Source organism: Aethalodelphis obliquidens, unplaced genomic scaffold, assembly GCF_003676395.1.
Source record: "Aethalodelphis obliquidens isolate GAN/ISIS:26980383/991018 unplaced genomic scaffold, ASM367639v1 scaffold2, whole genome shotgun sequence".
NCBI lineage: Eukaryota > Metazoa > Chordata > Mammalia > Artiodactyla > Delphinidae > Aethalodelphis > Aethalodelphis obliquidens.
In genome coordinates this window covers 88,060,787-88,087,862 of record NW_020837946.1, presented here as the reverse complement: position 1 = coordinate 88,087,862, position 27,076 = coordinate 88,060,787, and the positions used below count along the sequence as shown (strand labels likewise).

The 27,076-nt window shown below is 35.2% G+C and overlaps 1 protein-coding gene across 1 annotated transcript in view; it reads right to left on the bottom strand.

Moving 5' to 3' along the window:
• Positions 1–27,076, bottom strand: part of LRP1B (LDL receptor related protein 1B) — a 1,467,083-nt gene that overhangs the window by 896,763 nt on the left and 543,244 nt on the right. The window contains exon 7 of the mRNA XM_027078335.1: positions 15,680–15,842. Within this exon, the coding sequence (XP_026934136.1) occupies positions 15,680–15,842 (163 nt within the window). The remainder of the gene's footprint in view (positions 1–15,679; positions 15,843–27,076) is intronic.

Sequence of the window (27,076 nt, the reverse complement as noted above, 5' to 3'; positions counted from 1 at the left end):
CTGGGATTAGGCGGCAGGTTTTGCAAATTTAAACTTCAAATCAGAGTACCAAGGTATGAATCAGTTGTACCCCACAGACTGTTAAATGAGGGACAAAATGTATCACTTCATCACACTGCTCTTGTATCCCTTATTTTACTCCAAATTCACATTTTTTTGTAAGTTGTGTCTTATACTTTCTGTAATGCTTCTTGGCGTGAATATAATAAAGCAGCAATTCCTTATGTAGTTTAAGATAGTATCCTCTCCCCTGGGAGGGGGAAAAATGGCCTCATAGTAATTACTTCTCTACTATCATACATAGTATATATGGATTAATTGTGTTGAAATAACATTAGCATGCCAAATGAAACTAATCGATTTTTATTATGAAGTTGAAATTGATGACGTGGGCGCTGTCAATGCCAGTTCCCAAGGACAAAGAAGGTTTAGCTATAAAGTTTTGGTGAGCTTATGAGTTACTGCAACTGAATTTTATATATACAAACATACAATTTTTTGTATGTTTCATTTTGCTTATTCACTGGAATAGAACAATGAACTTTGAGAATGTTTCTCTTGAGATATACAGAAGGAAAAATTATTTTTCACTCACTAGAAAAGAAAGCCATGGCCAGTGGAAATAAATTTTGATAAATACAAGTTGTCAATCTTCTCTGTAAGAGGTACTGCTTTCTGATTTTTGAACATGTCTACTAATGAAATTATCTCAAAGAATCTTTCTTTGATTCTTTCCAGAACAATGATCACACATTTGTTACATGAAGAGAAAAATGCTTTAAGAAACATAAAAACATTCCAGTAACTTTTTGCAAGTTAGAAATGCTGCAAAACAATTGTGTAGGGATTTTTTATTTAAACAGTTAACGACATTTGGATTCTTTTTACAGAAAAGTATTTATAAAAATTAAAGTATGCAAAAAGTTTTCAAATAAATGTGTTTTCTCAGCCTGTCTCAAAAGAACTTGGCCCCTTATGATATCTAATTTTAGACAGAAATTTAGAAAATTAATTTAGTCTTTTTCTAACGAGCTGAAGAAATTGGCAATCTGCATGTAGAAAACGGTTAGGGTGATTTAAATCACTTTTTCTTTCAGTAAGGAAATAATTTACTATTCAATGTACTGGTTAGATGCTGGTTTCAGTGTTTATAGGAATACACCAACAAATAGGCTGATAAATGTTATAGTGTGTAATACAGTACAAAATGATAGTGTTTTTTTTAAATGCAGTAGAAACAACTATTATTGATTATCCTAAGGCATTGGTTACAAAGCATTAACAATCTGGCATATTATAACAGAAATCTATTTTTTATAAATATCCTAATTATCTTCCAAACTCCTTTAACTGCCAAGTCCTGATTTCTACTTTTGAGATTCTTTCACATCTCAAAAGTAGAAATCAGGACTTGGCAGTTAAATCTTCTGACTAGATGCCATCTCATTACAGGCCTCTGAATGTTGAGAAGAAGTTGCCATGTTGACAGCTGTTCTAGACTTCTAGGGAAAATAATAATGATTAGACTGACATTAGCAGTTCTCCTACCTTGTTTGCAAACACTAACTTCAGTTTTAGTCCTTTAGCTCCCAAAGTCATTTGCAGAGAGTTAACTTTCCTTGTTGGCTACAAATATAAAAAGTTCTTTCTTCTCTCAGCTTCAGCATAAAATAACCCATGAATTGGAAATACAACCTTTAATAATGACTACTCTTCAAGTTTCACAGTGCTAATAGTCTAAAACATTGTTTTTACAAATATAATCAAAATGTTGACTAGGAATTTTCCTGTTGTACTAGAATTGCCTCTAAGGCCCAAAATAGAAAACAGTGAAGCTTTAAATAAGTTGTGTGATTTGAATATTTAACCAGATTGGATTAATAACACAGAGACCAGAGAAAGTATGGTAGCCGTCATTAAGAGACAGGGAAAGGAGACATCAAAACGGAGCACGATTGAAAGCACTGATTAGAAAAAAAATGAAATTGTTTTCTATTAATATCCCACTGAGTTGCCTTCATTTAACTCTTTGCTCATCCATTATCTCATCTGATCTTCAAATCTACCCCATTAAATAGGCAAGACAGGGATGAATCATAGTTTGGTAGAGGTGAAAAGTGAAAATAATCAATTTCTCATAACATTCCTGCTTCCTCGCCTACATTTTACATATAAAGAAACTGATAAGCAGAGATCAGTTAGTAACTGACAAAGCCAAAAACAGAAACTAACCAAAACTTTGTCAGTGTTACACCTTAAGGTTTCACAAATTTGACTGAGAGAAGTGGTTGTAGATTGTCTGATTCTTTACTTCTAGCCCTTGATTGGGCCTCTCTTCTATCTTTGCATAGCTGAATCCTTCTTATTATATAGAGATAACAGTAAGTGTCATGTGTGACCTTGGAGAAGCCTTCCTGGACCATGGAGTCACCTCTTCCCCATGATCATGATCTTATCCCCTCACTCTGTTTGATATTCTTCCTAGCACATCACCCTCTGAAATTATTTTGTTTACTTATATGATTATTGGTTGATTTTTTTTCTTAATACTCCATGAAGACAGGGAACCTAATTGGACTTGTAGAATGATAAATTCTTATTATTTTATTTGTCATACTATTTGATATATTGTTTGTCAAACAAATAATTTCTAAGCAAGTGCCCTGAGGTCTGGTGCCATCTCATTCTCTAGTCATTGATCAGAACTGCATTTTCCCACTTGATACACAGAGTCAAATAAACCACCACAGCAGAAAATTCTACTCTCAACCTTTTGAGCTATATCTCTTCCAGTCTTCCATCATTGTCTCCTGTTTCCCCTCAACAAAGGTGATATCAAAATGTATCTATCAATGCCAGGTTCCCTCATATAATTTTTGAAGGGGGCAATGCAAAACTCAGAGAAGTTAAATGACTTGGTTTGGGGTTATATATTTAGGAATTACAGGAACCTAAACTAAAACAAGGTCTTTTGCCTTCTCTTTCTAATACAGAACACTTGCTATGAAAGAGAAACATTCCCAGTCAGTGTCTGGGTAGGAAATAAACCTCTAGGGAAGAGACTGAGGGTTTATATTACTCTCTACTGTTGCACAGATCTCTACTATTCTGGGACTCCAAAGTTAAAAAAAAAAAAAAAAAAAAATTGGATCCTCCTAAAAGGACATCACTGATCTGTCTGGTCTTATCTTCAAGGAGGAGAAATTTAAAAAGCAAATTCAACCCTACCTTAGAGGTAATAATGTTTTAGACTTGTCCCTAGATATTTAGATGACAGATTTTAACTCCATTTTGTAGATAAGTAAATCGAGACTCAAAGTATTTAGGTAACTAATTTACCTGAATTCACAGGTATAATAAGTCAAAACCAGGATTCCAACCCAGTTAGTGCTGGAGTATGAAAAATACACATTCATAGATGTGAAAGGAAACTGAAATATCATCCACACAATAAGAGCAAACTTAGATTTCATACAAATCAGCATATTCTATCCTCAAGAAAAAAGAATGTATTCTATAGCATCTCTCACCATTACTCTCCATAATATCTTTAAGTGTCAGGAGGTTCTACTTCACATCTCAGTTAAATCTCTCTGTCTACATTTAAAATCTACTAATTCTTGTTTGAATGAGTAACAGCTGGTCACTGCATAACCATAAACTTCAAAGACCCTTCATATGCTTGAAGATCATTATTAAGTCACCCTTCAGCCTTCTATGATACGACAGGCCCTATAAAATTACCATCAGGCACAAAAATCATTAGAAGCACCACAAGGCACCATCATTAAATTCACCATCTGGCATAACTGGAAATGTCAGCAAATAGAGACTGCATAATGATGGGCATACTACTGTTTATGCGTTTTAACTGGTCAGCAATGTTAATTATAATTACATCGTCATTGTAGGATTTTATAGCTTGTATGGACAAATGAACATACACTCGATTAACTAACTACAGACTAAATGGAAAATGGTTCTCAGGCTAATGTTTCCAAAAACCATTAGTACTTCTTTTTTTGTTGACTAACATCTCCACAATCATTGAGTGCTGAGCAAACAGACGAATTGGCTCTGCCTTCAAAGAGAACCCAAGCTCTTTTCTAACTTACACTATAGAAGTAATTTAACCGTTTAAAAGTTAAGGAAGTAACTTTTCCTTTTGCTTTTGTAGTTTCACTGTGGATATTATTTTAATGTAGGCAATGTTAGATTTACATAAACTAATGATATGTTAATAATGCCCTTCAAACACTATTAGTTTATTATGAAAAGTTTTTGCTCTTAAAATTATAAGCAAGGGCTTCCCTGGTGGCGCAGTGGTTGAGATTCCGCCTGCCGATGCAGGGGACACGGGTTCGTGCCCCGGTCCGGGAAGATCCCACATGCCGCGGAGCAGCTGGGCCCGTGAGCCATGGCCGCTGAGCCTGCGCGTCCGGAGCCTGTGCTCCGCAACGGGAGAGGCCACAGCAGTGAGAGGCCCGCGTACCGCAAAATAAATAAATAAAGAATCTAGACTGCATAACATTGGCTTAATGGTAACGCAGCAGCAGCAGGGTAATTGTTCAGGACTGAAAATACTCAAGGTTAAAATACTTGACTAAAAATGTCCTTTGTAAAATCTTGGAGAATATCTTGGAAGGAAAAACGAGTGCTTATTGAGCACTGTGGGTTTAAAGGAAGAAGTTTAAAAGTATAATAGTAGTTGTATTAGTCACTGCATGCTTTTTTTGGTAAGATATTACCAAAAAAAAGAGTCTAAGTTAGAATTGCCTGCCTGATAGCAAAAAATGAAAGGGAAGCCAAAACTGGGGTCTCCCAGGTCTCAAAAAGCCAACTGCTTCTAGAACCTGAATAGTAAGAAAAAATATTGCAAATGGCTTTGAGCAACAAAAGCCAATTAAGACTTCTCAAATTCCTTCTGAAGGAATTTATCCTTCAGACAAAAAGTATTTGTTTCCCACTGAATCATTGTTTTCAGCCCTCAAAGTGACCACCAATATGCTGAAAGAGAAAACCAAGAGAGTGAGGTGGAAAGAAATAATTTGATAATTATTTCTAAACTATAATCAAGTGTGGTTATTGGTATATAGAAGTAATGGGAAGCAAAGATATAAAAAAATCTACTAATTTTCAAGGGAATTTGTAACTTCAAAAGCCAAGAACCTGGTTTACAAGATCCTTTGTCTCTTCAAACCTTAAAGCAACTTGAAAGGAACAAAAAACAATCTGTGAAATACCCCCAAGGGAGAGGATATTCCCCTATGCCAACTTTACATGTAGTATTCAGCACAGCAGACTAGAAAGAACCTCCCAGTGGAAGCATAGATAAAGAACAATGGACAAGGGGAAGTGTTTCAGGGAAAAGAAGTTTTCCCTGAAACACACCCTGAAACAGAAGGTCTTCGCTTTACTTGCCTGGCAGACTCCATTACTGCTCTGTCCCAATGACTACTGTCTGCTTCCTTCTAAATGGATTTTTTTTGCTATTTTATCACTGGTCCATCAATTTATATAACTTGTCTTTTGGTTCATACTTTGCTGTACAACAAGGAGCAACAAAAGGACTCGATAGAGAGGACTGCACATCACCTACAGATCCTCTACTTTGACTTAATTGTAGTGGATTCTATGTATGGGAAGAAGAATGCATATGGTTATTTGGTAACAGATGAGAAGACTTTGGCTGAGATGGCAAAGTATTCATTGGAAATGTATGCTCCCACTTTCATCCTATGGTGTTGTCATGGGCAAGCAACTGCATGTCCTTTGCCCATTTTTGAATTGGGTTGGTTTTTCTGCTATTGAGTTGTATGAGTTATTTATATATTTTTGGATATTAACCACATATATATTGTTTGCAAATATTTTTTCTCATTCTGTAGGTTGTCTTTTCACTTTGTTGATGGTTTCTTTTACCATTTAGAAACTTTTAAGTTTGATGTACTTCCACTTGTTTATTTTTTATTTTGTTGCTTGTGCTTTAGGTGTCATATTAAAAAACTGATTGCCAAGACCCCTGTCAAGAAGTTTTATTCCTATATTTTCTTTTAGGAATTTCATGGTTTCAGGTCTTACATTTACGTCTTTAACGCATTTTGAGTTAATTTTTGTGAGTTATATAAGATATGGGTCCAGCCTCATTAGTTTACATATGAATATCCAATTATCCTAGCACTATTCATCGAAGAGATTATCTCTTCTCCATTAAGTACTCTTGGCTCCCTTGTCAAAAATATCAGTTGACCGTATATGCTTGGGTTTATTTCTGGGCTCTCAATTCTGTTCCATTGGTCTGTGTGTCTATTTTTATTCCATTACCATGATCTTTTGATGACTGTAGCTTGTAATCAGGAAGTGTGATGTCCCCTGCCTAAGCACAATTTTTACAAGTGCTAACAAAGACAATTATCTAACTAAAACCGAAAGAATACCAAAGACTATCAAGATTTGCCTTTTCCCTTAGCATGATTAAAAAAAAAAAAAAAAAAAGTTGAGTAAAAATCACTTGACATTGGGAAGCATTCACTTTGACCCTAAAAGCCAGGTTAATTTCTCCCAAATCAAACCACTGACAGGCTGGCTCAAGGGAAAATATCAAATTTGGTTCAATATCGTGCAAGGCTCAGCAATTAAGCAGAACAAAATGTAACTCAGCATAAAAGCTGAATGTTGTTTTTACTTTTTGTTCCTGTTTTTTTTTTTTTTTTTTAGTTTAATGTGATTATAATGTATATGGTAAAATCCTGAATTTATGTTATGTGTTCAAGTACTTATTTTATTGTTTTTAAATTTTGTCCTTTCCTTTGTGGTGTTTACAAAACAAGATTCTCTCAAAAAAATATTTTTTAGTAACATTTATGCCCGATCCATTATTTATCTCAGAAATGACAAATAAATTACTGCTTAATATTTTGTGTATTATCTGTAAGTTCGAGGGGTAAGCTATAGTAGCCGTATCTCCTGATTGTAATAGTTGATATTTGATGCATAACTCTGCTATACTCCAAGCTCCATAAGAGAATAGATTATATCATTATCTTTGATGCCCTGATCAAACCTGAGTGCTACAGGAAAGTTGTCCATTTATTTTCAAAAGCAGTAACACTGGCTTATTACTACCTCTTGTTTTCATAGAACTTTGCATGTAGCAAACAATTAGAAATAAATTTTAACTAATTGAAAATATAAAATTATTCTTTTCTAGTAACAGCACAACTTCTTCCAGTAGGTAAACTACTCTTGGGCAGAGAGTAAGAAAGCTTTCATGCCACCTTAGAATCATTTTATAAGTGAAACAATAATTTACTTAATATTACCCCAGTGGCTTAGAAATGTTCACATAGCTTGCAAAAGTGTTAGAAAATCTGATAGAATAAAAGCTCCCATCAGCTTCTCAAACTATATCTTTAAAGACATAGTGGAGTGCTATCCACAGTGTCCCCACCCTAGCCTCTTCTCAGTATTGCAGAAAAAGTTACAGAAAGCAAAGAAACAAAAATCAACTGTAACTTGCCTTGAAAAGTGATAAGAAAAATATTCCTCAGAAAGAGTTTTAACAATCTGGGCTAAAAGGAGGAACTTTTAGGCTAACAATCTGGGCTAAAAGGAGGAACTCTCAGAGAAGGTGAAATGAAGGGTTGGAAAATAATATTTGTACATATTCCAAACAGGTTTAGCTAAGTGAAAAGAGGTCCCTCAGTGCTTGAGAAGAACAAAGACAAAGGGCTGCACATGAGAAAGGACTATCATAATACAGTGTCTGTAGAAGATGATGTTGGTTCATAATCCATTTTTCATTCTTCTACGTTATCATATATTCACTCCCATGTCGCACTGTCTTTCATGTGCAGATGGTAAAAATTGTCTATTGCTGTCTCATTTAGGTTGGCATGTACCCAGCTGTGACCAAGAAGACACGAGGGAATATCTGCTTTGGGAGCTCTTCTATACCCAAGGAAGAAATAATGCTGTTTTTTTAACTGAATCCATGTTTCTACATGGGATCCCTGAAACTTCAGTAGCCGTCTTATGACCATAGAGGTATTAATTTGAAAAGCACACACTAAAGATAACATCACAGAATAAAGAGGTAGGAGGAACCCAGGTGGTTAATGCTATTGTTGAGCCAATAAATTAACCAAACCAGGGACTGTCCTAAATCTAGATTTTTAGGTGAAATAATAAATTCCTTCATAATTTAGTCTGTGTACAGCTTTTCTGTTACTTTATCTATTTGAGTGGTCAGCACTAATCAGTGAGAATTCAGAGAAGATACGTCTTTAATAGGGAGTGGCTAGAAGGCTGGGAAGACATTAAGTATAATTACTAGAAATAAATTCTTAAACTCAGTAATTTAGAGATAAGTTTAACAAACACTGAAAACTTATAGATTAAAAAAAAGAGAGAGAGAGAACAGCAAAGAGAACAGAGATGTAGAATGTTCTGCATTATTTTGACATTGTGAACGATATGACTCAAGAACACACAGTGGGAGTTAAATCAATGTGGGTTAAGGTTCCAGTAAAGGCTGTACTGAACATAATAAGTCACTCCTAGCTGTTCTTCCATATTCCCAGGCTAATTATAATATAATAGAATAATCATTTGTAACTGAAGGAGACAGTAATTAAAGGCAATGCCATACATAAACCTCCACTTGAGGAAATGTCTGTGGAGGAATTTGGAAAGAGGCTGAACCTAGAGAAAATTAATTAATGAGAAGAAAAAAATTAACTCATATAAAAGACAGTTCATATGGATTTATACTTTTGGATGTGCCTCTGAACCACTAACTTTAGTCAAAATAGTGCAGACCATGAAACACATAACTGTATATTTATGTTGCCTTGCCTTTTCACATCGGTAACTTCTGAAAGGAACTTTGGATTGAAAAGTGGCAGGTGATAACTCTCCTATGGCACTTAGTAATTTGGCCTAAAATAGGTAGATGCCAATTTCTTAGATAATTCTCTATTCTAAATCCAAGATTGTTAGAATCACACAGAGAAGGGAGTAGTAGTGTAAAATGGGAAATGCGCACATAGATATTTAGATAGCTTATAGATAAATAAAAAGATAGAAATATAGCTAGTGCTATAATGATATCCACTTGAATTTTGATACACGTAAGAAAACACATAGGCAAAATTTTTGAAATAATTAATACAAATTTATAAGACTAAGGTTGTTTTCATTGTACTGCATTAATCACCCACTGAGTATAAGGAGAAGTGGACAAGTAACTTCCTTGGCATTCTCTTACGTATAAATGAATTTGGAGGTCTGCCCACCTCAGTACTACTACTATCTTCAGGACCAAGATGGTCTCAAAAATAAATTAACAGGCCAAAATATACTTTTAGCAGTTCATTTTGTTCCTAAATCTTTAAGAAAGAAAAAAAAAGTTTAAATTCAAGATGCACAAAAGGGAAATTATAGCAGGGCAATACAGAAATTCAGAAGAATGATTACTGGAGCTATTAAAATGTTTCCATGTTTTTCTGAGTTTTCTTCTAATGAAGAGGAATATACAAGAAGATATTGAGAGAAACTAAGTTTACATTATCTTCAAGAAACATCTCTCTCCTTGAGCAATAGGGAGTTCCGTCTGATTGTGGGAATGAGACATGGCTATATTGCAGTGGTGAAGGATACAGGAAATATCTACCTATCGAACCTATCTATCTAGATATAGATAATCTTTCTATGTGCAAGTATGCGGGTATGTGTAGAGGGTAGTTCTTCCTTAAAAAGTCAGGACCCACAATTTGCAACATATCACAATATGAATATTAATTTCAAAAGATTAGGGGCAGTCACGAATGTAGATAAGCATCCAACCCTCCAAGACTGATACTTCCAAGAGGAGAAAACAATACATAGGGGGATATCTTTAGATACTTCCTAATGTTCAAACTCATAGAAACTTCAGATTCATCTGAATCCTCATATCAGTAGATAGTGGTTAGTTGTAGGGGTGCAATCTGTAGCTTTAATCTGCCTACAGTGTACAATAGTACTGCCTTACCCATGGGGGATACATTCCAGGACCTCCAGTGAATGCCTGAAATCATGGATAGTACCAAACCATATATATATATAGCTGTCCCTCAGTATTTATGGGAGATAGGTTCCAGAAGCCCCCGTGGATACCAAAATCCACTCTCTTACATAAGATTGAGTACTACAGTAAATATAGTCAGCCCTCCATATCCATGGTTTCAACCAACCATGGGGTGAAATTTCAAGTTGAATCCATAGATGTGGGTCCATGGTTAGTTGAATCCTTGGATATAAAACCCATAGACACAAAACCTGCAGATATGGAGGGCTGACTGTATGTGTTTCCTATACATACATACATATGGTAAAGTTTAATTTATAAATTAGCCACAGTAAGAGATTAACAATAACAATAAAATAGAACAATTAGAACAATATATTATATAATACTGTAATGAAAGTTTTGTGACTGTGGTCTCTCTCTCTCAAAATATCTTATTGTATAAATATAATGTCTTTTCCATCTTAACTAACTGCTTATGCACTGCAGCCATAACTTTTGCAGTTTCAGGCATAACAGCAAAACTAGCATGAATTTCTTTTTCTGTCTTCACAATTTCATGGATAGAAGATTTGTTCTTGCCATACATCTTAGCAACTTGGCATTTTTCTTTTTCTTTTCGTATTAAGTTGAGAACTTTCACCTTTTCATTTAAAGAAAGCACTTTATGGCTTCTCTTTTGCTTATCCAAATTCAGCATCACTGCTTTGGTGCTTTGGGGCCATTATTAAGTAAAATAAGGGTTACCTGAACACAAGCACTGAGATACTGTGACAGTGGATCTGATAACGTAGACTACTAAGTGACTAATGATCAGGGTACACCGGACAAAGGGATGATTACATCTCAGCAGGGACAGAGCTGGATGGCACTACACTACTCAGAACATTGAGTCATTTAACACTCACAAATTAGTTATTTATGGAATTTTTTCATAGTTCTGGACCATGGTTGACCACAAGTAACTAAAACCACAGAAAGCAAAACTGTGGGTAAAGGGAACTGCTGTAGCCTGACGGATTTAATAGCCAAAACTCTGCAACAATTCTACTGTCCTACTGCAAGTGCCTAGTGAGTGCAGGCTGTAACTTGGAACCTGGGCTGGCTCTATGGGCCACCTCACGGATGTGAAAAATTTGGTATCTATCCCAAGGCTCCCCTTGTTACAAAACTTCTTTCATGGTCATAGGCAGACCTACTTCATTTTCTAGCTTCCAACATTCACACAGCATCTCAGATTAGAATTTCATTAATCAGTGCTACTCCCTGATAGCTGTTAACTTTGATTCTATTTTTAATTTCTCAGCCATGACTAGTTTCACCAACAGTGGGGATCCAGGTGGGTGTTAAGAAAGGGTTTATTACCTATTAAATACTGTCAATCACTCCTGTGTGAATTCAACTTCTGAGACTTAAGTTTCAGTCCTCCTCTGCCTCCTGGCAGATGGACTGCTTTTATAGAAAACAAAGACAACACATTTTTCCCCTTAATACTGACATGCGGTCATGGATTCACAAATCCTACAGATCACTCTGCCATTCATTCTCAACAAGTCAAAAGTCCATCCTACATAGAAAAAGGGTATACATAGTACTTGGAACATAGTCAATTTCTGCTGTTTCACATGATATGGGGGATTTCCCTTCTCCCTCAATTTGGCCATCTCACATAACTTTACTGAATATGAGTTCTATACACGGTACCTCAAGTCCCCCAAAATATTTTCCTCAAATTTTCAAATTCAACTTCATCCCTAAAAATATCTCTTCAATTTTACTCTGTTTTTCTAATATTTTTCATCCTTAGGATTAACTGATCCTCTCTTTTGCAATAGTGTTGTAACGATTTGATAATTATGGTGAAATGTATTCTTGTATGAAGTTTAGTGTGATGATTTTAATTTAACAGGAAACTTAGAGCCACACCCTAGAACCAAAATTGTATACTAGTTCCACTCCTGTCCTCAGTTACAACCCTCATCAGACTCAAAGACTATATGGTTTATTATTGAAAAAATTTTGTATTTAAAACTACAGTTCAACCGACAAAGGTAACTGTGAAGGGATTTTATTCTTTACCTTTATCTTTTGAAAGACCTTGAAGGTAATCCAAACATATCTTTCACAACATAAATTATGAAAATGGTTTCCTCTGCTACTTTCTTCCCTATACCTACAGTTACTCTGTACGTTTTATCCTCCAGCATCACACATACATTTCATCTTTACTCCCAGGCCATATCACTTTATTTTCTCATTTCCCCTCCTTTTACTCAGTACTTGATTATATAACAGATTTAGTCTATATGAAGTAAGCCATTTAAGGAGCATTTGTAGTAGAAAGAGAATTGGGCTGGAAATGAAAAGATCATCTTTAATGAGGTAGAATATTGGTCTCATCACTCAATTCACAACAGTATTGTAAGTGTTGGAAAGATTAGTAGTTATTTTTGAGGCAACATGAAAAAGAGAACTTCACATATTCTACAACTCAAAAAGTATTAAAGTGCTTTATATGTTTGGCATTATTTAATCCTCACAACAGCCCTTTAGTGGATTATCACTATTCATATTTTTAAGGTAAGAAAATAAAGATACAAAGAGGCATCCAACATCACACAGCTAGTAACTAGGCAGGATTTGATCCTAGGGAGAGTGACTTCAGATTAAATTCGTAATCATTAAACAGGCAGAGCTCTAATAACAACTACCAGAAAAGCTATTTTTGATATTGGTTGGACTATAATCTCTATGCTACCTTCAAACTCTAATGACTGTATAGAAATAATCTTAGAAATTTCTTCAAGAAACCACTGGAAGAAAATATTGCTAAAATTTGAAATGAAGAAAGTCTCAACAATTATCTCCAGAAAAATAGCCTGAATTAATGAGTCAATAGCAACATCACAAAAACAAAGAAAATGAATAAAAAATGTTTATAAACAATCTCTTCCTGGCAAATTTGGATTGGAGCCTGGCCCAAGTCATATTGATAGTCTAGAGAAAATTACTAATCTATATGCAACCTGTGGAGAAGTAAAAAATAAATTTAAAAAATTTAGAATGATAATAATGGTAATATTGTAAATAGGGAATAGGAGGTTGAGGAAAAAAGTACAGCCAAGTAAAAAATATTTTTTTTCAATGCAGCCTGTGGGGAGGTAAGGCAAATCTCCAGCCATTTCCATACCTATTGAGGTCAAGCTCTAAGAGTCGGGTCAGACTTTTAAGACATTCTGATGTTTTCTGAACTGAAGTTATAGCAGACAGAGCCAAAGAAATATACCTCAGACGATTAGGAAAAGGTGGGAGAAATTTCACTGGTGGTGCATGTCCCCTTCAGTAGGTCATGCAGAGTTGTTCTAACCTCAACTATTCAAATTACCCTTGAACTCCCAAAAGTAGAAGTTAAAGGAAAAAAAAAAAAGAAAAGAAAGAACCTGCTGTTCCTTCCCTAGATAGCATCACATTAACCCTGGCCAAATTTCTGATACAGTATTAAGAGAAAAATAAATATTTTTAAAAAGTGTCCTATTACAAATGGGATTATATTTATAAAAGAGCAGAGCTTTTCCTCCTCTGATTCCTAGAATTCAGGATTGAAAAACGGTGATAGAGAGATAGAGCAAACTCAAACAAAAAAATTCCAAAGAACCTACTGTGATAAATGATACATGACAAAATTACACTTAAACAGTAAAGGAATCCAGGGCCCAAAGGAATCCAGCAGAGAATAAGCACAAACAGTGTGAGGGTTTTCTACTCCTAATTCCTTTGACAAAAATGACAAAATATGGTTCTTTCATGTAATGACAGGGAGAAATAGGAAGCTTGAGAACATAAAACATGTTGCTTTCCAGCAAGGGAGATGGTGTCACATATATTATATTTCAGGTTGGCAGTTTTATTTGAAAAGGGTCTCTGGATCTTTGTTTTTAAAAATGGGGAAAGATTGGGACTTTCCTGGTGGTCCAGTGGCTAAGTTCCCAATGCTGGGGGCCTGTGTTCGATCCCTGGTGAGGTAACTAGATCCCACATGCCGCAGCTAAGACTCGGCACTGCCAAATAAATACGTAATTTTTTTTTTTTTTTAAAGAATGGGGAAGGATAAGAGTGGTATAAAAACAGGAGAAACACAATAGCTTCACCTCAACATTTCTGACAGACAAGACTATCTAAAGGCTAATTTTAAATTCAGTTAGCACATCCAGGGAAAAACACGCAAGCAAATATATTTCTAAACAGAATGCCAAAAGAATGTTGTTAGCACATTTGTAATTTTCCAGTTCTTCCTTACTACACTTAACCAACACCCAAACAAATCAGTTTAAATACAACTTCTCTTACTCATGTCTTTTGAAGCATCACTGCAATCAGATTGAGTCAAGTAACCATCTGCTGCAAATACAAATAGAGCTACATTCAAGAATTATATTACACAGCCTTCCTAGCAAAGCTCTTACGTGCAAGCTGTTCTTGTCAAAATCAGAACCATTGTGATGATGCATCTTAATATTCAATCAGACTTTAAGAGTGACAAAAGTCCACATATGGATGACAGCTGTTTCTTCAGTAAATATTTTCCCATTTGTTGAATGGGGACTTATGGCAGTTTAGGATATGTTCCATCAGACATTTCAGCCTGAACTGCTTGGGGACGATTACAACAATAACAAGGATAATATTTTAGTTTTCAAATCTTTGCTACAACTTACATCTGAAAAAAGCACCAGCTCTTCCAACTAAAGTTTTACACTATGCCATTAATTTGAAAGTATCCTTTCCCAATAGTTACTGGTAAAAAAAACTGGCTTTATAGAACTTTATAAAATACCATAGTGTTTGTAAAACTAAAGCATAATTCCTATATTAATTTTCTAATTATATGAACAGAGTTATTGGAAATTTAAACATGTGTACCTATATTTTGAAAAATTATAAAATATTAAAAAAAGATGAATGAGCCTATTAGCTAAAAGAAGTTCAGATAAAATAAGGTCTCTTTTTAACCAATAGAGTGGCTTGCAAAATTGGAAAGTCAAAGAAAAAGTGAAGATGGATTCTGATGATTAATTCTGTAGCTCTATAGTAATATAGTGTTCACACATCAGCCGTTAGAGAAAAAAAAATGGTTTCAACTAACAAAGACGACCTTAATGTTATACTAGTACCCTTGAACATGTATTATGCCCCTTTCATAAATCCTAAATGTTGTGTTGGAGCTAAGTTTGTTAATAGTCCATCTTTCAGGTAGTATTTTTGAAGCCTGCTAACCACAAGGTCCACTGCTAAATAACTTAAGTCTCCTCTCTTTAACTTAAAACTATGCTGAGGGTCTTCTCTGGCAACCCCAAAGCAATTCTTGGAAGAGTAGTGGGTTATCTGTGTCTTAGGTTAGCCCTGCAATACTGATGTGTTAAGGAATTGGTATGCCCCACCTTCTGATGGTAGATTACAACTTCTTTTTTCCTTACTGCAATGCAACTGCTCAAATAAACATTAAAAACATTTTATGAGCCTGTCGTCTTATATTCCACAACTCTTGTCAGACTCTGATTTTTTTAAACGGAAATTATTTCAGATCAAACACTATAAAGAAGAATTTCTTACCCTGCTATTGGATCTACTGCTATTGCCTTAGGATTATGAAGTTCCAGGTCAATCAGGGTGACACACACAGATCCGTTGTAATCACACACAAAGATCCGGTCACTGACATGGTCCACAAAATAGAGATTTCTGGTGAGCCAGTCAATCGCCATTTGTTGCACATCTGAAAAACACACACACAAAATCACTGAATCACAGGTGCGAATCTAGTATCATAAGCCAAAGAGTACATAAGTCTGCCCAAACCACCACAGAGGATATTTCAAAAGTACAGGTAGTTTTATGATTAAAAACAAAAACAAAAAAACCTGCAAGGATAATTTCTTGCTATGCCAAAGTAAGTAAGTAGTTATTCTGTAAAATAATGACTACCTCTTGATACCCTTCTTCTTGCTATCTAAGGACTGAGGATGACCTAGATAAAAGGACAAGGAGTTTCTAAATCCTAAAGAATACGTATTTACAATAAAATATTTCTCCTAGTTTTTGCATTTGTCCAAATAGTTCATTTAACCCCATGGGCATAAGTGGTTCAGTGACACAGCTAAATGCTTTAGTAGTAAGAGGAGTAAATAATTTTTGTGAACTAAGGTAAACCCTTATTTTCAGATCCTCCCCTATTTAAAAAACAAAACAGGACAGGTAGAAAAGGAGAGCTGTAAATACCTTTATTTACAAAAAGTATCCAATATTTGGAAATAAAGCAAAAGGAGGAACATGTTCTTTTAACGGCATATGTAGGCAATATAAAACAGGATTGCTCAAAGATTGATTAATTCTCTAGAAGAGCACTGTGAATACTACTTTCTTCAATATTGGAAATATTCTATTATCTATGCTGTACAAGAAAATAACGACTAACTGTGTCTAGTGAGCATTTAAAATGTGGCTAGTGTGACTGAAAAACCAAACCTTTATTGAATTTCACTTTAATTAATTTAAATTTAAAAAAAATGAGGAAGCTAGTGACTGAGATGGATGGTGCAACTCTAGAAGAATGTATCTGTTTTTGTTTTTTTTTTAACATCTTTATTGGAGTATAATTGCTTTACAATGTTTTGTTAGTTTCTGCTGTATACCGAAGTGAATCAGCTATATGTATACACATATCCCCATATCCCCTCCCTCTTGCGTCTCCTTCCCACCATCCCTATCCCACCTCTCTAGGTGGTCACAAAGCACTGAGCTGATCTCCCCATGTGATGTAGCTGCTTCCCACTAGCTATCTATTTTACATTTGGTAGTGTATATACTTCAATTGCTACTCTCTCACTTCATCCTAGCTTACCCTTCCCCCTCCCTGTGTCCTCAAGTCCATTCTCTACATCTGCGTCTTTATTCCTGTCCTGCGCCAACGTTCATCAGAACCTTTTTTTTTTTTAGATTCTATATATATGTGTTAGCATACGGTATTTGTTTTTCTTTCTCTGACTTACTTCACTCTGTATGACAGACTCTAGGTCCATCCACTTCACTACAAGTAAGTCAATATGTGCCACATCTTCTTCATCCATTCATCTGTTGATGGACACTTAGGTTGCTTCCATGTCCTGGCTTCTGTAAACAGTGTTGCAATGAACATTGTGGTACAAGACTTTTTGAATTATGGTTTTCTCAGGGTATATGCCCAGTAGTGGGATTAATGGGTCATATGGTAGTTCTATTTTTAGTTTTTTAAGGAACCTCCATACTGTTCTCAATAGTAGCTGTATCAATTTACATTTCCACCAACAGTGCAAGAGGGGTCCCTTTTCTCCACACCCTCTCCAGCATTTATTGTTTATAGATTTTTTGATGATGGCCATTCTGACTGGTGGGAGGTGATACCTCACTGTAGTTTTGATTTGTATTTCTCTAATGATTAGTGATGTTGAGCATCCTTTCATGTGTTTGTTGGCAATCTGTATATCTTCTTTGGAGAAATGTCTATTTAGGTCTTCTGCCCGTTTCTGGATTGGGTTTTTTGTTTTTGTGATACTGAGCTGCATGAGCTGCTTGTATATTTTGGAGATTAAACCTTTGTCAGCTGCTTCATTTGTAAATATTTTCTCCCATTCAGAGGGTTGTCTTTTCATCTTCTTACGGTTTCCTTTGCTGTGCAAAAGCTTTGAAGTTTCACTAGGTCCCATTTGTTTATTTTTGCTTTTATTTTCATTTCTCTAGGAGGTGGGTCAAAAAGTATCTTGCTGTCATTTATGTCACAGAGTGTTCTGCCTATGTTTTCCTCTAAGAGGTTTATAGTGTCTGGCCTTACATTTAGGTCTTTAATCCATTTTGAGTTTATTTTTGTGTATGGTGTTAGGAAGTGTCCTAATTTCATTCTTTCACATGTAGCTGTCCAGTTTTCCCAGCACCACTTATTGAAGAGGCTGTCTTTTCTCCATTGTATATTCTTGCCTCCTTTATCAAAGATAAAGTGACCATATGTGCGTGGGTTTATCTCTGGGCTTTCTATCCTGTTCCATTGATCTATATTTCTGTTTTTGTCCAGTACCATACTGTCTTGATTACTATAGCTTTGTAGTAGAGTCTGAAGTCAGGGAGCCTGATTCCTCCAGCTCCATTCTTCTTTCTCAAGATTGCTTTGGCTATTCGGGGTCTTTTGTGTGTCTATACAAATTGTGAATTTTTTTGTTCTAGTTCTGTGCAAAATGCCAGTGGTAGTTTGATAGGGAATGCATTGAATCTGTAGATTGCTATGGGTAGTATAGTCATTTTCACAATCTTGATTCCTCCAATCTAAGAACATGGTATATAGCTCTCCACCTGTTTGTATCATCTTTAATTTCTTTCATCGGTGTCTTATAGTTTTCTGTATACAGGTCTTTTGTCTCCTTAGGTAGGTTTATTCCTAGGTATTTTATTCTTTTTGTTCCAGTGGTAAATGGGAGTGCTTCCTTAATTTCTCTTTGATATTTTTCATCTTTAGTGTATAGGAATGCAAGAGATTTCTCTGCATTAATTTTGCATCCTGCTACTTTACCAAATTCATTGATTAGCTCTAGTAGTTTTCTGGTAGCATCTTCCGGATTCTCCATGTATAGTATCATGTCATCTGCAAACAGTGACAGTTTTACTTCTTATTTTCCAATTTGTTCCTTTTATTTCTTTTTCTCCTCTGATTGCTGTGGCTAAAACTTCCAAAACTATGTTGAATAAGAGTGGTGAGAGTGGTGAGTGTGGGCAACCTTGTCTTCTTCCTGATCTTAGTGGAAATGGTTTAGTTTTTCACCATTGAGAATGATGTTGGCTGTGGGTTTGTCATTTATGGCCTTTATTATTTTGAGGTAAGTTCCCTCTATGCCTACTCTCTGGAGAGTTTTTATCATAAATCGGTGTCAAATTTTGTCAAAAGCTTTTTCTGCATCTATTGAGATGATCATATGGTGTTTCTCCTTCAATTTGTTAATATGGTGTATCACATTGACTGATTTGCCTACACTGAAGAATCCTTGCATTCCTGAGATAAACCCCACTTGGTCATGGTGTATGATCCTTTTAATGTGCTGTTGGATTCTCTTTGCTAGTATTTTGTTGAGAATTTTTGCATCTATGTTCATCAGTGATATTGGCCTGTAGTTTTCTTTTTTTGTGACATCTTTGTCTGGTTTTGGTATCAGGGTGATGGTGGCCTCGTAGAATGAGTTTGGGAGTGTTCCTCTCTCTGCTATATTTTGGAAGAGTTTGACTTGAGTATTTTCTATTTGATCAGAACTACACTGTGAAATTTCATGCTAACCTGTTGATATTTATCTAGTAGAAAGGATAACCCCCAAAATTCTAGTCTCTTATCCTGTGAGGCACTGATCAGTTTTATACCTCACTACAGATCTCATTTAAACATTCCTTTTCTTTAAGATGCCTAGAAGCATTCAATTCCACTAATGCTGTTAGATCATCAGTATTGGGCTGGTTCTCCCAATAATGCCATACATAAATTTCTCGTCTATATTCATTCCTGAATTTTATGACAGTCATATATTTATCTATTGAAAATTATAATTTGATACCTCCTTGTTTGAACTTAATATGGATCTATGATTCACTGGCTAAGTAGAGTTTCTTTCTGTAATCTGAACCTAAATGCTCTTCTTGCTCTATGCTTCAAAAGATTCTTGGTAACCTGTTGCTACATGAATGATATTCTTTCAATAAAAAACTAACATAGATGCATATGCCATCATTATATTCATAATGGTATATATATATTGTCAAAGCAAGGTAGAGAAAGCAGCAATTTTGTGGGAACTTCTATCAGTCCCTACAAGGGCAAGCAAAAAGTACATACTGCAGTTCACTGGATACAGATTGTCAGTCTATCAATTACAGTTTCATTTCTGAATTACACAGTCTTTATGGAAACATAAGCATTTAAATGTTCCACAAAGTACATGAATCAGTTCAGCAGCCAGGAGTTTTAAATTTCTGAACTATTTTTTCTGTCTCTAGAAATGTGGAAATGTATACTTAGCTTTGTTTTTTATTCCCTTGGCATTATTATAGCAGGTAGAGAACAGAACCCACTGTTTCAAATGCCATTTCAGATACCTAGGGTTCTGATAAATTATATGCCAAAGTCCATTCAATGACCAATCTCTCATGCTAGGCATGCAGTTGGTTTAGTCTATGCAATTGTAAATTCAGACAAAAGAGACGTTTGACAGCATTCACAACTTCTTTCAACTCTGTATGGCTGCAGAAAGATGCTCTGCTACTGAAACAATAGGTATTGTTAACAACATCCTAGTTTGAAGCGGCAAGGTCTCACTAAAGAACCTAATAATTAGCCAAACAGTAACTGTGGGAATTGGCATTGTTTCCTTTTCCTATACTTGAAGTTTCTATCTGCTTTTAATGTGATGTTTATTGAGATTAGAGAATTAAAGCAATTAAACAAAGAGTTCCAGTAAGCGATAGATAGATATAGATAACTTGAACATTTTAGATTTTTACGACATTACAAAATTGTCTCTAAAATTTTAGTAAGACCCTTATTACTTTACTGTTACTAGAAAAAAAATTACATATGTTCCTGTTATTATGTTTCTCTAGTTGCCTTTTATTCATTCTTCAACCAAAAGTGCCCAGGATTTTGCCCTCACTGTTCTTTTCAAATAGCTGCTTTATGGTCATTCAGAATTTCTTACTTGCCAAAAGCCAAGTTTGCTTTTCTGTTCATGTCTACAACATCTGAAAGTATTGACCACTTTCTTTTGAATCATAAAATAATCTAAATATCAATATTGATAAACTTTTAAATTACAGTGAAAAAATATTGAAAGTATTTTGAAACTTGTTAAAGTAGTATGTAAATATAAGTAACTTTATCTTTTTAAAACCCAATATATGTTAGGTGTAAAAACTTAAAGTTGTACCCAGTGGAAATTAATTTAAAAATTCAAGGTTAAAGTTTTTAAAAAGAATATACTTATGATAATCTATAATTGGATAAAAAAATGTTACATCAGCTTTTTCATCACATCATAAGGCAAGGAATTAATTAACAGAATTGGTGAATGTAGAACTTAAACACTTTTGATTCACTACAGTGCAATATATGTGCACTGTTACGGACTAAATTGTTTTCCCCCCAGATTCATATGTTAAAGTCCTAACGCCCAGCACCTCAAACTGTGACTATATTTGGAAATAAAATCTTTAAAGAGATTATTATATTAAAATGAGGCCATTAGGGTGGGCTCTAAACCAAACTTATTGATGTCCTTATAAAAAGAGATTAGGACATACAGAGACAACACTGGGGCTACCTGCACATAGAGGAAAGGCCATCAGCAAGCCAAGGAGAGAGGTCTCACAAAGTCCAAACCTGTAGCACCTTGATCTTGGACTTCCAGCCTTCAAAACGATGAGAAAACAGATTTCTGGTTTTTGAGCCACCCAGTCTGTGGTATTTTGTTATGGCAGCTCTAGCAAATAATACTACTCAAGTATTACTTCAAGTATTATTCAGTAGAGTAGTTTATGCCACAAAATAATTGAGAACAAAGTCAAAATGTTGCTAAGAAAAATTATAAAAGGAATGTCTGCATGTGTGTTTAATGTCATACTGGACCATTGTCTAATAGGCCCTTTCAAAGACTGTTTAGTTCCTCTAGGGAATATACCTTTGTTTAATTTACAATTTAATATTGATTAGGTCCCAGTCTCTATGAATTTAAATATTAATGTGTAGACCGAGACATTAAAAAAAAATTTTTGTCCAATAGAGATGCAAATGATTTCCATCAGGTAGTAAATATAACCCCAGTTTTACTGTCCAGTATGACATTAACTAGTTTTATATCTCACTTTATAATCTTAATTCAGAATTTTTTCTTTCACTGATTGTAAATACTTCAGTCTTTTCTGTACTTCTTTGAACCAGATTTACCATCCTGCTGGTTCTCTTATTAATGAGCTAAATAATTCCTTAATATACATTCATTAAATATTTGTACAAGTCATGTTTTTAACTTTTTGAAAATTATATATTGACAAAGTTGAGTACTTGATTTTTCTTTAATTATTTGCTATATTTAACTAGCCAGAAATAGCAAATATAAACATCCACAAGATTGGAAAGATAACATAAATAGGTAAAACCTGTTAAGAGGGATTATGACAAACCTAGATGATGACTTAAATGTATACCTCTCCCTGAAAAAGAAGACTCAATTTCAGCTGATTGTTTTGATACAGAAATGCTTTATTGTTTCAAAGAAGCGCAAAATAAGTATTTCTGAACTTCATTTGAAGTCTGCCAATTTCTAAATACGGTAAACTGATGTTTTTTAAATTATAAAGTATCTTGTGTTTCAAACAAAACCTGTCTGTGGCTAAACTGGATCAAAGGCCTCTAGTGTGATTATACCAAAGTAAAGCAGTGTATATCATTTAGTTCAGCCTAACTCCCTACTTAGAGTATGTTCTACTTCACAAAAGCCTCTGCTTTTGTATTAAATAAATATAATATCCAGTTTACAAAGTGGCCAGGGGATTAAATCAGACAACACACATTAAGAATCCAGTACAATGACGTGTAGTAGGTACTCCATAAATATTAGTTGCTCCCAGAGGGAACTAAAAGACTGCACTTTAGTTTATGTCTCTGTGACAGCTTATAAGGAGCACACACTAGAGAATAGCACAGTACTAGCAATACGTAAGCTAACTGATAAGAAGTTAGTAGTTTTGATAATCTAAAAAATGTGTCCACTTGCAAAAGGTAGAGCTTACTCCTCCACTTGCAAAAGGTAGAGCTTAATTCTCCTCCACTTGAATGCGGGCTGTTCTTTGTGACTGGTTTGTACTAAACAGAATGTGGTACAAACTTAGAGAACAAACTTATGGTTACCAGTGGGGAGGGGTCAGGGGGAGGGATAGTTAGGGAGTTTGGGATTGACATGTACACACGCTGTACACACGCTGTATTTAAAATGGATAGCCAACAAGGACCTACTGTATAGCACAGGGAAATCTGTTCAACATTATGTAACAATCCCATTTGTTATGTAAATGGGAAAAGAACTTGAAAAATAATACATACATGTAAATGTATAATTGAATCACTTTGCTGTACACCTGAAACACACACAACATTGTTAATCACCTATACTCAAATATAAAATAAAAAGTTAAAAAAATAAATAAATAGAATGTGGTAGAAATGACACAGTGTGATTTCCAAGACTAAGTCATAAAAGGTATTATAACTTCCATTTTGCTCTCTCTCTCTTTGCATCACTCACTCTGGTGGAAGCCAGCTTCTATGCTATGATGATATACAAGCAACCTTGTGCCAAGGCCCATGTAGGAAAGGAGAGAAGTCTACTGCCAATAATCACAAGAATGGGCTTGAAAGCCAGTCTTCCAGTCCCAGTGAAGCCACTGGATGCCTGCAGTCCTGACCAACATCTTCATTACAACCTCATGAGAAACCCTATGACAACCACCTAGCTTAGCATTCCCTGAATTTCTGACTCACAAAAAGTGTAAGATAATAGACGTTTGCTGTTTTTAAGCCTCTAAGTTTTGGGGTAATTTGCTATGCAGAAATAGAAAACTAATATAGTAGTCAAATCCCTATAATTTTTAAAATTAGATTTTGTTGACTTCCCATCACTTGGATGTTATTTTTAGACCTATATCTAAACTAGACTGTCTATACCAATGACAGTTTTTGTTCCCTTAAATTACCTGTAATTCAGCTTAATGCTAAATCATGAAGGATATTCCATAAATGCTCAAAAATGAAGCCAGGGAAATTTTAAAATAACTTGTCTTGAAATTTTCTGCTCTACTTATACAAAATATGGTTCTGTGATGAAACAACTATATTTGGCCATGATCAAGATGATCCCTCACACAGTCCTCTCCTCAAGAAGGGTAGAATTAGATAGACAGTGCTAGCATCATGAAGAAAATAAGACAGGATAATGACTTCTGTGACTGATCACAGAGGGAATTCTGAGGAGGATGATATTTGAACTGAGCTCAGTGTGACAAGAAGTTGTTAGGCATGTGGAGAATTGGGGGCAGAGCCTACCAAGGAGGAATGAGCTTGGCATATTCTAAAAATGAGTAGAAGTAGGAGGAGCTATATCATAGCTTAAATATGGATACCAACAGATGGAGAGATATACCATGTTCTTTGATTGGAAGAATCAATATTGAGAAAATGACTATACTACCCAAAGCAATCTACAGATTCAATGCAATCCCTATCAAATTACCAATGGCATTTTTTACGGAACCAGAACAAAAAATCTTAAAATTTGTATGGAAACACAAAGGACCCCAAATAGCCAAAGCAGTCTTGTGGGGAAAAAACGGAGCTGGAGGAATCAGACTCCCTGACTTCAGACTATATTACAAAGCTACAGTAATCAAGACAATATGGTACTGGCACAAAAAACAGAGACATAGATCAATGGAACAAGATAGAAAGCCCAGAGATAAACCCACACACCTATGGTCAACTAATCTATGACAAAGGAGAGTCTCTTCAATAAGTGGTGCTGGGAAAACTGGACAGATACATGTAAAAGAATGAAATTAGGACACTCCCTAACACCATACACAAAAATAAACTCAAAATGGATTAAAGACCTAAATGTAAGACTGGACACTATAAAACTCGTAGAGGAAAACACAGGAAGAACACTCTTTGACATAAATCACAGCAAGATCTTTTTTGATCCACCTCCTAGAGTAATGGAAATAAAAACAAGAATAAACAAATGGGACCTAATGAAACGTCAAAGCTTTTGCACAGCAAAGGAAACCATAAACAAGACGAAAAGACAACCGGAGAAAATATTTTCAAATGAATCAACGGACAAAGGATTAATCTCCAAAATATATAAACAGCTCATGCAGCTCAATATTAAAGAAATAAACAACCCAATCCAAAAATGGGCAGAAGACCTAAATAGACATTTCTCCAAACAAGATATATAGATGGCCAAGAAGCACATGAAAAGCTGCTCAACATCACTAATTATTAGAGAAATGCAAATCAAAACTACAATGAGGTATCACCTCACACCAGTTAGAATGGGCATCATCAGAAAATCTACAAACCACAAATGCTGGAGAGGGTGTGGAGAAAAGGGAACCCTTTTGCACTGTTGGTGGGAATGTAAATTGATACAGCTACTATGGAGAACAGTATGGAAGTTCCTTAAAAAACTAAAAATAGAATTACCATATGATCCAGCAATCCCACTACTGGGCATATGCCCTGGGAAAACCATAATTCAAAAAGACACATGCATCCCAATGTTCATTGCACCACTATTTACAATAGCCAGGTCATGGAAGCAACCTAAATGCCCATCGACAGACGAATGGATAAAGAAGATGTGGTACATATGTACAATGGAATATTACTCAGCCATAAAAAGGAAGGAAATTGAGTCATTTGTTGAGACGTGGATGGATCTAGAGACTGTCCTACAGAGTGAAGTAAGTCAGAAAGAGAAAAACAAATATCGTATATTAACGCATGTATGTGGAACCTAGAAAAATGGTACAGATGAACTGGTTTGCAGGGCAGAAATTGAGACACAGATGTAGAGAACAAACGTATGGGCACCAAGGGGGGAAAACCACGGTGGGGTCGGGATGGTGGTGTGCTGAATTGGGCAATTGGGATTGACATGTATACACTGATGTGTATAACATTGATGACTAATAAGAACCTGCAGTATAAAAAAACAAGCAAACAAAAAAACCCCAACTAATACTAAACTTTCTTTGGGTTATTTGTATGGAAATATGTTAATATAAATGTTTCAGACATTACATGAAATTTCTAAAAATCTTAAAAAAAACAACTGAATTGTAGTGATGCCTGCACAACTTTGTAAATTTACTAAAAAGCACTGAATTTTATACTTAAACTAGATGAATTTTATGATATGTAAACTATACTTCAATAAAGCTGCTTTTGAAAATGCAAAAAAAAAAAAAAAAAAGAAGTTCAATTTGGGTGTATGGTGGGCAGGTACATCCTTAATCAGGAACAGAATCTGTGGCATGTTACAGAGCCCTTTTCTTTTCCTTTAAGGAAAGTTTGCCTCTTCCTAGCTCTGTTCCAATTTCTTAAATACATGAAATGTAGTCCAAGTGAGTATCAGTTTTTGATAGGAGTAGTCACAAAGTTCTACATACAATCTGTGTATATGTCTTTATGAAAAAAGACAAAGGAGGTGTTTCTGACATGGGATGGTGAGCAGTATCAGGTATCTGTAACTTCCCTGTTCCACTATTTCTCAATTCCTTCCTCTATCTCAAGCTACAAGTCAATCATTTCCTATGGTGGACGCACTTAGAAAATATTCCAGTGTTTTTATTCTCTCAATATAACCAAACAACAAAAACAGTTTACACAGAGGTGTCTTCTTCCCACTAGGCAAAATATTATTTTCAACCTGTAACTCAAATGGATTCATCCTTCATTCTATTTTTATCTCTTCCCACTTCACCCCATATTAAATCTATCAGGCAATCTTAAGGCCTTCATCTGAAACTGTCCACTTCTTTCCATCTCTGCTCTTACTTTCCTTGCTCAAGACATTACCTTCTCTCCCCTGGATGCTACAATAACTTAACTGACTCTCTATTTCCCTCTTAGATGCACTATAACAATCTTCACAGAGCATCCAAAGTGATCACCGTAAAACACAAATTATTATATCATGTCAGCAAAAAAGAAAACACCATTCTTTATAGTCTGAGTTCTATGTTACATTTGATTGCCAGGTAAGACATGTCTTAACAAACTGATGGACTGTTGGGATTTACTCTCCTGTATGAATGTTTTCAAAAGCACATCACTGATATTTTGTGTGTGTGTGTGTGTGTGTGTGTGTGTGTGTGTGTGTGTGTGTGTGT